General features: G+C 41.4%; 1 protein-coding gene across 5 annotated transcripts in view; it reads right to left on the bottom strand.

Annotated features, from left to right (window-relative positions):
* The window catches only part of sash1b (SAM and SH3 domain containing 1b), a 52314-nt gene extending 41686 nt beyond the window's left edge, over window positions 1–10628 (bottom strand). For all 5 annotated transcript variants that reach the window (XM_084381074.1, XM_084381072.1, XM_084381075.1 and 2 more), the window contains exon 1: window positions 9552–10628. In XM_084381074.1, the coding sequence (XP_084237200.1) occupies window positions 9552–10016 (465 nt within the window). In that variant the 5' untranslated portion in view covers window positions 10017–10628. The remainder of the gene's footprint in view (window positions 1–9551) is intronic.
* Window positions 10629–13257: the final 2629 nt, after the last annotated feature.

Consider the following 13257-nt stretch of genomic DNA (forward strand, 5'->3'; position numbering starts at 1 on the left):
AGCTGAAATAAGCTAAAAGCTTCTCCTCCTGTTGACTGTTGACCTGAGCAGAGTTGAAGCTTCAGTGCCAGACAACCTGAGCGATGCAGTGGGCGTACGACTGCCTGACAGGCACGATTCAGAAAAAAGTATTTCGGTGTTGCGGGATGTTAAGTGCTGAGCTGACCTGCGGAAAACAAGCTTGAAGTGAATTCTAAAGCCGACTGCCAAAATCTGCAGAGATTTGACCTGTCTGGTAATGTGTAGAGTTTTCTTGTTCTCTCTTCCGCCTTTTGCATTTTGTATGAGCTGTGGGCGACTTCTAGCGTTTTGTATGGGGGGGGGGCAGAAAAAGCAGACAAAGTACAGATGAAGACAAAGAAACGGAAATTCAGCAGATTATCAAACAACTAGAGCGGCGAATGAGTGCGAATCAATTTTTTAAATGAGTTTGTGGTGCGTCTCCACTTTGTTCTGACTTGTAAAACTTTAACCAAATGACTTGAAAGCGCAGCTGCATTTGTAATTTATTGCATTACATTCCTCTGATCAGAGTTAAATAAATGGGGGGGCATTGTGCATCTCAACATAGTTCACAAATCACAATCTAGTATTCTGTTAGTTCGCTAATTGTCTGAATGTAAAGCCCTCAACTACTCGGCAAAATCAATACTTTGTTCTACAAAACAGTTGCTCTCTTTTCAAATGTCCTCGGGCAGTAAAGTGCTGCTGTAGAGTTCATTCAAATGAACAGCTATACAGCTGCACACTATATATGAAGGCAGTAGAGACTAAATAAGTACCAAAACAAAAACACTCACACAGATTGGACCGACACCACATCCTCTTTATGATGCATTGAATCACAGTGAGTCACATTATTAACGTGCCGTGTGGAATTAGCACTAATGTCCTGAGAGAGTCTGAGCATGTAAACAATCTATAAGCTGCAATCCACATATGACCTATATTTCAGAAGAAAGTGGATTGAAATATCTCTAATGATGAGCGATGAGAGCAAAGTCCCTCTTATTGTCACGTACAGTAGAAATGTGTTTGCATTTGTGGGTGATGGATTAGTGCAGTCGTCCTGAGGGCGTCTAGACGGGTCAGTCAGGCCGGGGCTGGCCACAGTGTTAACGAATCCTCACAAAACATTTAGTCACTAGAAGCAGATGTATGCAGAGTCGTTATAGTCCAATAATTAGACAACAAACAGAGAAATCACTACATTTTGGCTCTACATTTATATCTGTAAAATGTTACATTTCCATCGAAACTTTCTTACAATAAAACATTTAAACATTTTATATCTTAAAATGATATAAATTACATTAAACCTTTTCAATATACCAATACTTTGTACCCAACCATGCAAAATGCAAAACCTGATGCATAAATAAATCACAAAAGAAACGTATAACTGCATTAGAGTAACGGTGCCTCCCTTTGAAAGAAAAGCTCTCTAATCTACCTCCAGAAACGAGGTTCCTCTGCTTGACTGACTGAAAATACTTGCTAACCCAGCTGAAATGGCCCACCGTGCACATGCAGTAAAAATAGCCCAGCGGAGAGCACGGGAAGACCTTTGTAATGGAACGTGATCAAGGTCAATGTAGTGTGGCTCAAAGACCTCCAAGTGCCTGGTGGTGACGCAACACACAGAGAAAGAAGGGTCAGGGTCAAGGAGAGGCTCAAAAGCAAACACAAGCCGGGGCCGAGGCACAGCTGTACATTAGTCCGGTCAAATGATTAATGTTTTTTGATCAGCTGCCTCAAAGATATTTAGAATTAAAAATAAGAAAGCCATTCAGCTTATGTCTCTGCTTTACTTATTCTTGGAGGACTTGGGCGATGTGGTAGAAAAAAATTAAGTAAGACACTTCGAGGATGGAAATGTCTCCAAAGCAGCTTTAAGAACATAATATGATGTCAGAACTGTTCAGTGGAAGAAAAACTGCCACTGACTTAAGGCCCTGTCCACACAAATCCCTAAAACAAATCTTTTTCTATGCCTTTTGGCCTTTCGTACACACAAAAACAGCATTTTAGGTCCCTGAGGTCTTCTGAAAAATTCCTTCCAGTCTGCAGATATTCAGAAACTCAGTGTTCACATCTGGATGACCAGACACATTTGGAAATGATGACGCAGACACCAACGTTCGCTGCCTAGTGCGGCCTTAGTGTGTCAGTGTAGCATCATTGTCATATGTCCCCGAAAAGTATTACTCTCAAATGTCAGAAAGAGTCGTGAAGACATTCTGCGCTCAGCGTTCGCTTTGACACTTCAGTCAGGCTCCCCCTCTCAATTCAAACGCCTCTTGCGTGTGTCTGCTACGAAGCGAGAGAGGCTTTCTCTGTCACTTTTCTCTTCAGTGATTTAAATTCAGAGAGCGCCTCATACTTTCAAAGACCTACTTAGCATTGTTATACAATCGCTGAAGCAACAGAGGTAAAGGCTGGAGACTGAGGAGTGTTTCAATAGCGGGGGGTGCTTAAGGGAAATGATTTCACAAAATACTTCTCATTCAAAGAGAGGAGAAAGATAAAGCCCTCCCTCCGTGTGCTGGTGTGTTGCCGGGCATAAACTGAGAGCGTGATGCAGTACTCTTGGTTTCTCTGGGCATCGCCCCTCCAGATGCTCTTCTGAATAATTTCTACTTGAAGGAGACATGAGGGCTATTTTGACATGAAAATAAAATAACTGGAGAGAAGAACACAGAACAATGAGCTACGAGCAACATCTGTACTTAACCTCCAGTCCGATGACCATCTACTGTTCTAATCTTATACTCACAAATATAGGTCAGTGATTATGCCCTGCTTCACACATTGGTTTACATTATACATAGCATAGTATTCCCTGTGTGCACAACATATACATCTCTGATATCGCTCAGCAGTGATGTAATGTGCAGCGGCTGAACGCGAGCTGGTACGATGACAGCTGTCCTTGTACAGTCTTGTTTTGCTGGGGAGACGAACACACTTCTGCATGAGTAAAAAGCCTGACAGGACCTTAAAGGATCTCAAACTATAAGCGACAAGCATGTTCATGGCATGTTAAGCTTTTGAGTGCTACTGCTCAACACACACACACACCCCCCCTCGGCACCATCGGTCCAATAATCCAGCAATATTTCTGTAATGGCCTCCTGGTTTGACTTAATCTATACTGACATATCATGAATAAAGGCCATAAGTAGGCCCTCCCTACATTACACTACATGATGAGCAAGAGGAGGGCGACGACAGAACGATCACAGACACAATCAAATGTGAATATATGACTTGTGCACTACTGCATGACTAACGAGTTGGACGGAAATTTACCAAACAGCTTCGGCTGTTTGTGTTCAAACAGGATGGGATACTTCAGACTACACCATGAAGATACGGAGCAAGATTTCTGAATGAAGTGGAAATAACAATATAGCACCATGTACGAGGGTTGGCCATTATATCGATGGTTCCTGGTTTTGCTTACCAGACTGTTCTATCATGACAGCATTATGTAGCCTAAAAAATATTGTATTAGTTATTATTCTATTATACTATATATTATTTTAAGCTCTATCGCCAACATTAGGACAACCAATCTGATATCCTTTTTTCCCCAACGCTGTAATCTGTATACATCACTGCATTGGATTTGTTATACATGGTAACAGGAAGCCAGGGATTGCAGTGGTATTAAAATAAATAGTTGGTGCCTGAATGAATGATAGTGAAAACACAGAATTGTAACACAGAAGAAGAATCTTTATTTAACGTGGATCAGTCACATGTGGCCGATACTTAATCTGCTTAATTCGGATGGAGACCCTGACCCGGATAATTCCTTTAAAGTTGAGCACATTTACATCACAATATTTTTATTCTACAGATTGGTAGTGGTCAGGGTGCGGCAGTTAGATTACACATTTATCCATCCGTCATCTCATCTGTGCTAGTTTATGCTTAACAGGGAAGCCTGAGGCTGGAGCCAATCAACTTACATTAGGCAGGAAGCTTATACAGGCCTGATACATAAAGCACACGACAAGGATCCACACACAAACCTATGGGCAATTCACTGAGCTGAACTCAAACCCAGGAACTTGTTGCTCTGAGGCGACAGCGCTCACCCAGGCCAAGTAACAAGTTGCTTTGTTTCAGAGGTGATAGGGACGAAGCACTGAAGTAAACAGAAGCAAAAGTGATTCATGTTATCAATCGTTAAACTACAAAACCACAGCTCCTCCTCCACACCCCGATAGTAAAAATCAGTGCTGGTGTTTTGAAACCAACTTTGTTTGACACAACCAGTTCTATTCAGTGTCCTTTTCATATTGACAAAGGCGGCGACAGCTGTCAGCTGCTGCGGAGCTTGTATTTTGCCAGGCTCTATTCAGACTGGCTTTTCTTCCGTCAAAAGCGGCCTGCTGGTTTTGCTTGTCCTCCGATCCTCTGGCAGAGCAACACAGGGAAATCTTCTGAACAACTAAGATTTGTTCCCATTCTGAGGATGTTTTTCAGGCCGGGCAGTGCGAGGAGGCCTTCGAGGGATTTAGAGCCCTTTTGTTAGGACAGCTATAAAGGGAGTCCTTCCCAACGGGCTCTGTGTGATGAACACTATACTTCATGCTTTGCTGTCTAATGACAAAAGCCGATCATTTGAAGCGCAACTTAAAAAGCCTGTTGATCATCTTGATGAGAACTGTTGAGCTTGACAACTACATTTTAAATTCAATAAGGAAAGATTTTTATTCTTATGACTATCAAGAGACGAGGCAGCAGCTGAGAAGAGCTTCTCATTCCCAACAATATTTGAAACTTCTGGTGTAGTCTGTAGCTCTAAAACCCAGAAATCAGTTAGCATTTTTGCACATTCGGTTCCCTCATCTCAAAGTCTGAGTATTTTGCATTGGTTTTCTTGCTGAACAAAATGCTTGTCGAGGGAACTAGGCATTGCTACACCAATCTGTTGCAACTCATTTTGTTAGCAGAGAGTCTCGACAAAGTTTAGCGCATTAATCAGCCTGGTAAACATGAGTACCTGACATGCATTTTACAGTTTTACATTATTTGTGTGTGTGATAACATTTTGAAGCTGCAAACAAGTAAGTGACCCCCTGCACAGCACAACAACGTCTGGTATGAACTTAAGTGCAATTTGTTGTTGTGGATTTGTACCTACAGTACCTAAAAAATTCACAACTCTGTTATTCTGACAGCATGACCGGGTCAGTCCAGGTTTGTGTGCAACAAGCAAAACACCATGTACTGTTGTTTCCGGTACAATGAACCCACATCTGGCTGTAAAATGTGATGTGTATATTCAGGTTATACCTCCGGGAGAGGCAACTTCACAGTTTTATGTTTAGATTGTGCTTTTTCATGCTGTGACTTCTGTTTTATGTAAATCTCTTATACACTTCTGTGAAACACTTCACGGCGGCGGTGTTTAGGTCATTTACAGCTCAACCAGCTTTTATCACATCACTTTTTTCTCTCTCACTCAAAGTCACTAATAGGTCCTCTGGGCCTGAGTGAACAGGAAGTCATGCGTGCAGAAAAGTCAGAAGAGCGCATTGGGAATTAATTGCATTACCGAACCCAGACAGGCAGAGGAATCGTGGGATTAAAGATGCAAACTACTGCAATTCCTGAACTGCAGACAGAACAGGGCCTGAGGACAAACCATACTGTGGTTTGATCTCGCATAGATTAAACTCAAACAAGGCAAATGTGGGTTAAACAAGTGTGAATAACAGCGACGGTATGAAGTCGACTTCATAAACATTCTCACATATGATTCATTAAGTAGAGCAGCTGGCTCATACAGGTATATACGAGGGTATACTGTAGTGTTTTAGACCTTTAAATATTCTTAGTTTTTATGCTGCAGTATTTGTGTGAGCCAATACGACTGTACCACAAAAATATTGATACTGACAAGTTTGACAGTTTACTCATTTTCTGCAGTATTGATTGCAGCTGCATGCCCTCACTCTCTTCTCTCTGACAGTGAGAATATGCATAAATATACATAAATACTATTTTTAAGGCCTATGCTAAAGAGAAAAAACTAATATTTTCAAAAAAAGAGTGATATTTATCGTTTCCTAATCTTCCTGCTGTTCTCTGCAACAAGCCAGGAAGGGAAAAATGTATCTCATTGCCATGATACAGCCTGCTAAAATTCATCTTTGAATAAAAATCCAAAATGTGATGCCCCCAATTTTTCCCTTTGGTATCGAAAATGGTATTGAATATCCATATTTTTCAAGAAATTGTATTAAAGTTAGAAATTCCACTATGGTGTCAACAATACCTGTTTTCCAATGTGTCATTTTTGTCACGTTTTATGGTATTTTGTCCAAAAAAACTAGAAAAAGACAACAATAACCAAAATCCCTGACCATATTAAATGCAAAACACGATATTGACGTGTTAAAATTACACTGATATTCAGCCTAGTTCTGCACAGATTTACTAAAGCAGCATTGCTTACAGAGCTTGACTTAGCCTGAAGCTGCTGTATGCTATTCCTGGTGAGAAAATGGGCCGCAGTGGCCTACATACCTGCATCCTGCAACTATTCAATGGACTCAAATCAATCTGATGAACCCGGCTCCAAAATGCTGTTATCACACAGCGCTAACCTGTCTCCGCTGATTGTTTTAAATCAACTCTTCTCTGAGGAGCTGCTCCGAAGCAAAGGTGGTAGTTAATATTCATGCAGTAAATAAATGAAATGATTGTGCATGTCCTCATAATGAGATGTTTAATTAGTCGGAAAAAAGGTTGGCCTATTTAACGGGATGACATAACACGCCTAATGTTAACCACACTGTAAGGCTGGAGAACCACAGTTAAACATAAATGATTTGTAATGACAGTAATGTGTTGCTTTGCACGGGTTCTGCCCTGTGAGTGAACTTGGTTGTGCCGACTCCACGGCTGGTGAAGTCTGCAGAATTAAAGAAACTTCTCGGTTCGACTCGAACTGTGCCACTATTGGCTGTAACCTACAAAAAGGCTGGAAGTGAATCACAAAGTGCCTTTGCACTTAGTAGTTTATAGCCTCTGAATCTTTCATGAACAGCGTGTGCGTGTAGCTGTGAAACTGGCCAGAACCATACAGTACTGTTGGTACAGTGCAACTATATTAAAGGTAATGGCACTACAGAGGTGCAACGTTAACCTTTCTAATTAAATTGTCATTATTAGAATAAATGAAAATACACCAAACCCTGCACAATTCTCCCTTTAGATACATAAAAGTGTACACATGCAACAGAACGGCTTGTGTAAAGGCAATCTAGCATCTTCTATGATTTGTTTTTGACAAAGATCAGTTCAGTCACACTGGAAACCTGCATCTTTACTCGCCTGTCTCTCAGACCACATTCATTCATTGTTGATGAGCAGCGTTTTAAGCTTGTATCTGCTGAGGAAAGACAAAACCAAGACGAGCATAAATGTGAATTAAAGGAGTGCGTCCGCTCTGGGCTAAGTGCCACTGCTGAGAACACAAACTGTGCCTTAGGTCTGAAAGTGTAAAGATATTCTGGGGCGGCGTCCAGCAGTGTTGCTGAGCAGATTCATTCTGACAGTCTGTTACAGATGAAACAGATTTATGTCACCAGCGTTCCACGTTTTGTCCGATGATCGGTTTTCTGTGATAAATCCAGGATCCGTCAATCACACGCTCCACTGACAGCGACAGATTGTTGACAATAAGCCAAATGTGACACTCAGCCTTTCATCCGGCCGGCCGCAGACAATTCACTGAGTGTATTCAGGAGTGAAGGGATTTTGGTCAAAGCCAGAGCAGAATAACAATCCTCTACAATTACATTAACTAACAGTCTCTGCAGTCAACACAGACTGAACAGTTGACAGAGCAGAGAAGATCCCCAGAAATAAAATGGCCTGCTTCCAGAAAATGTTTCATCCGTGGACTAAACATCTGTCATCGAGACAGACGGATCCATTGTCCTACTGACCTCCGCATACAGAGGTCAGGGGATTGTTAACGCTTGTTCATTGATTATGTGTTGACTGTAAACTACAAGGCTTATGTCACTGTTACCAGCTGAGCTACCAACCAACATATTATGAAACCTAAATGTATTCAAGCAGATATCTCACTGCAGTTCTTTGCCTTTCTGGATCAACAGTATTTTGTTTTGTGGTGTATTTTACAGCTGGATTAACATGGATGGTAATTGGTTAATTGGCTGCATTTATGGCACGACACAGTCCAACCATTGGTAGCAACTGATAATTAGTTTCTTGCTCAAGAACACGTTGACATGTAGATCGAACAGACAACCTTGGGACCAGTGGACGACCTCTTCCTCTTCTATCATCTGAGCAACATCCACCCTACAACATGACATTCAGGCCTGGGTACCGACCTTGGTACCCATCGAATTACATCAGTACTTCAGAGTAGAGATTCAAGTTGAAACGATTTGTGCCAAAGGTCAGAAACTGAGAAAAAACAGAAGTTTATATATCCCCGGCAACAGCCCACAGTCAATAAAGTCAAAACTGGCTGCAATATTTCTAACACAAAATACAAAGCATCTAATCTGAGGAAACAACTGGTCAAACATCAAATACATCCAAAGGCTGAACACTGAGCTGTGTTTGACAGCCTGAAACCCAGGTCTCCTGCAGCATCCCCGGCTGACTTTAACAAGCCGGCAGCCGGAGCTGCGCTGGTTTACAGAGAGATGAATGCTCCTACATGAACAGCGAGGACTCAACATCATCAACATCAGAGAAGTTGTTGTTGGAAATAACTGAGCTGATAACTGAACTAGTTATTTGTTTTTTTATATAGTCCAGTAATTGTGCTGATATTCCACCAGTTCGTACATTTCAGTCCAGGTGTCCAGACTGAGTGAAGTGCACAGTCATTGAAGCTTTGTTGGTCGTGTTTGGTGACTTATTTATACAGCAAGAAAGAAAGACAGAGAGACATAAAGACAGCCAGAAAGAAAGAAAGACAGAAAGACAGCCAGAAAGAAAGACAGAAAGAAAGAAAGAAAGACAGAGAGACAGAAAGAAAGAAAGAAAGAAAGAAAGAAAGAAAGAAAGAAAGAGACAGAAAGACAACCAGAAAAAAAGAAAGACGGAAAGATGGAAAGACAGAAAGACAGATACAAAGACAGAAAGACAGACACCCAGAAGAAAGACAGAGACAGAGAGCAAGAAAGAAAGAATGTAGATCAGAAGAAACCTCATATTCACTCATTCAGTGAAACATTTGCCATCAGAACCCAAACTGATCACACGTCTGCTCACATGAAACAGTCAGTATTCAGATCAACTCGGCCCGATCATTAAAAAATGATCTGAGCACATCTAACTCCACCACACTGAATGTCAGCAGCTCCTCGCAGGGGAAACCAGAGCATTCTTGAAGCCATAAAGAGGAATGAGTGGACGTCAGCACCATCAAAGAAATTTGTCACACTCTTCACCACAAACACAACAACGTGAGCGCATTAAATCCAACGAGACAGCTTCAAGTGCCAGCACCAACGCTGTGTGAATGAGAAGGAAGTGATTACCTTGTACGTGTAAGGAGCTTCTCCCAGGTTGATCCCATCTTTTGCCAGTTTATCCCTTATCAGCACCTTGAGCTTCAGCTTGGGGTAAGTCACAAAGTCATTACAATCGGTCAGTCTGGGGTTATGGTTGCCGGGACAGGAGGCCTGATGCACTCCTGTGCCCCTGAAGTGTGACCCCAAAGTCCTGAGGTCCTCTTCTCTCTTGCAAGTCGAAGGACTCAGAGGCTCCAGGGTGAAGTAGTAGCTCAGTGCTTTCCTCTTGTCCTCATCTATGAGCTTCTGCACTGCTGCGAGCAGCCTGTGTCTGTGGTACTCAATGTGGACACCGATGGCATCCAGGTCGGGCTCCCCGATCTGCTTACAAACTTCTAGATCATCATACCCATTGTCAATGAACGCCTCCACATACTGAGCCAGGTGGAGCTTGGACAGCCACTCCAGGACGAGGTTTGGCCCTTGGCTCATCTTCAAAACTGGATGTCAGGAGCCTTACTTTAAGTGAACACCATCACATCCAGCAGTGTGTGCAGCAGTCTGCTCCATGCATCTCCAGATCAGACACAGACCAACAGGAACAACGGTGAAGGCATATTTGGAGACAGCATTTACACATTTACCTTGTCAGGAAGTCTTTACAGAAGTATCTGCCCTGTGCTCTTGTGGCCCCTGACCTCTCACATCTCTCGGAGGAGCTTCTTTTTTGACTTTGAATGAAACCTCTGGAGCTACTTTGTGTCGACGTTAACATGTGAGAAAAACCTCTAACCGAGTTGTCCACAACCCCGAGAAGTTACCCCCTCAGCCAAACCTGGTTAGAGGAGGTTAACAGTTGGCGTCTTCTCCGGCTGCGTCCATCCTCTTTGTCTGCGGATCACAGACGGAGACGCTCCGGTGCGTCAAACATTTACGCAGCGCAAAAAAAAAATGTAAAAGCTTTGCGATGTGAAACTCCCGCATTAAAACGCTCGTAGAGGATACAACGTGTCAAATCGTGCGTCCCCGCTCACAGTGCACTTGTTGTGGCCGACTTTGTGTCCAGCTTTCACCGCGCTCAACTTTGCGCTCCCTCCGCTGCATCCGCCGTTTCAGGCGGTGTGAGGATGCTGCTCAGCCCGGGCTGCAGCTGTAGTCTGTGCCCCGCTGGACGACGGGAGTCCAGCGAGCACCTGCGCCACCTGCAGGGGCTTCTGGGTAATGTAGGATAAAATATAAGATGAGATAGAGATTAACATAAAACGTTAATGACAATTATTTTTGTCTTTAATTTGCATCTCTAAATGTGCACTGTGAATTTTGAAGGAGGCAATTTTCATTATAAGAGAGAAAGAAAGAAAGAAAGAAAGAAAGAAAGAAAGAAAGAAAGGAAAGAAGGAAGGAAAGAGAGAAGGAAGGAAGGAAAGAACAAACCTACCAAGGCTTCAACTAACAATTATCTTCATTATAAGTTACTCTTCCAACTATTTTCCTCATAAATCATCACAATTGCAGCTTTTTTTGTCCAACCACCAGTCAAAACCCAAAATGTCTTCATTTTCTACCATAAATGACAAAGAAAAGCAGCAAATTATAATATTCAAGCAGCTGAAACCAGCTAAAATAGATTTTTTGCTTGAAAAAAAGACTTAAACGATTTATCGATCATCAAAATAGTCTGCAACTTAATTCCTTTTAATCGACTAATGTATTAAACGACTAATTGTTGTATAAATGCTCGCTCTGATGCTGATGGATCTTTTTGTCCCTTCCTGAAATAAACAGGTGTGTGCAGATCATGCAGGTGCCTGTCACATGTATTTGACTTAAAGGAACAGTTCACCCGAAAATAAAAAATTCAGTCGTCATTGTTCATTCTCATGCCGATGGAAAGTCAGGTGAAGTTTTGTAGTCCACGAAACATTTCTGGAGCTTCACAGCAAAACAGCGTTGCAGCATTCTCCTAAACAACTGAAGTAGATGGAGGCTTGTTTTAAAATGTTCGGACGGGGTGTGCACTAGTGTTTTTAGCTTAGAAGCTATGCAGCAAAGATTTCGGCTTTTAAAAGGGCGTAAATAACATCTTTTCAAATCAATTTGGGTTCTCAGGCCTCCAGGAGACTTGCGCTGGACGAGCTGTATGGAGCCATTTTATGTTTTTTAAACAGGTCTCCGTCTACTTCAGTTGTTTTAAGAAGACGCTGCAGCGCTATTCGGCTGTGAAGCTCCAGAAATGTTTAGTCGATTACGAAACTTCAACAAACTTTTCGTCAACATGAGGATGATTTTTCAGTGAACTTATCCTTTAAGCAAGACGCTTAAGTCTACACCCACCACTGACCTCAGCCCTGAGGAGGGAAAAGTCTTTTCACACTTTTCACATATAAAGAATAAGGAAATACTTCATAATAAAAGTCGGCGATGAAACAGAAAACACGAGACAAAACTTGTTATGATTGGTTTTACATTTATTTTCCATTGCACAATAATATATATATACTGTATCTACAGTCTAAATTGTTTGTGGCAGCAGATTAAGTCAGACATCCATGTGAAATTTATTTTAATAAAACTGTACAAAAATTGCCTACTATGAGAAAATACTGCAACTCCACAGATATTCATCCCAGAAGACAGACAGATGGATGGAAGTATGGCGAGTGAGAAACCCTTGAGCTCTCCTGCACGGCGCTGCGAGCCCACGGCTTTACGCTTTCTACGCATTTCACTACGGCGCAGGGGAAGCAAGAGTTTTCATGGAGCAAACAGTAACATAAACGGATGTACCAATAAAATAAATATATGCTCTCACACTTATACAACTGGCATGATCGAATGAAAATGGGACACGCGCCTGATGTGTGACGAGAACTTCAGCTTTGTTCAACTTGGTGGTAAATACAAATGCCAGAACAGACAATCTCTAAGAGGGATAATACATGGTTGTTTCAAGTTTGTAAACACTTAATATCATGCATCCTTCAATGTGCAATAAGAGACCATTTAGGACATATATGTTGCAAACTGAAGCACTTTAAAGTCGAGGCCACACTTCGTAGAAAGACTCAGCGGCCAACCAAGAGGAGACGACCCCTCCTGCAAGTAGCGAAGCTTGAATCTGAGATGAGCATGTTCAATATATAACCAGAAAATGTTTATTGTCGTGTCTGGATGATGGATAATTATGCACAACCATTATTCTGGACATTAATGTGAGTTATTCTATCCCAAAAATTACATTAAAGGTATTAATTTGATAGATTATTGAAATTAAAAGTATATATATATTTGTTTTCAAATATATAAATATATCATAGTTATCATTAACCTGACGTTGAAAACAAATCTGAGAGTGAAGCAATCAGCAGAATTGGCAAATGACATAGATAAGCATAGGTTCTGTCATGTTTTGGTCCTTTCAAAAAAAGAAAAAGGAAAAAAAGAAAATGGGACAAGAAAAATAAACTAAAAATTATACTAACAAAATTATTTTAAGTACAAAAAATAGTGCAAAACCCACATAACTGCTCTTTGAAATGGGTTTATCTCAGTAGTATACAGTAGATTAAAATCCAGCCAGCTAAAGAGTGAAGGGTTTGATTCCAAAATGTTTTATCCAACTTGAATAAAAACATTTTGGTGTAATTTATAGCTCAACATCTCCTCCGCACGCAGGATTTAATACTCTAATAATCTAAGAAAAGCAATTCAAAACTTCTCACAGTTTTTACGT

Source organism: Pagrus pagrus (assembly GCF_965226575.1).
Source record: "Pagrus pagrus genome assembly, chromosome: 18".
NCBI classification, from domain to species: domain Eukaryota; kingdom Metazoa; phylum Chordata; class Actinopteri; order Spariformes; family Sparidae; genus Pagrus; species Pagrus pagrus.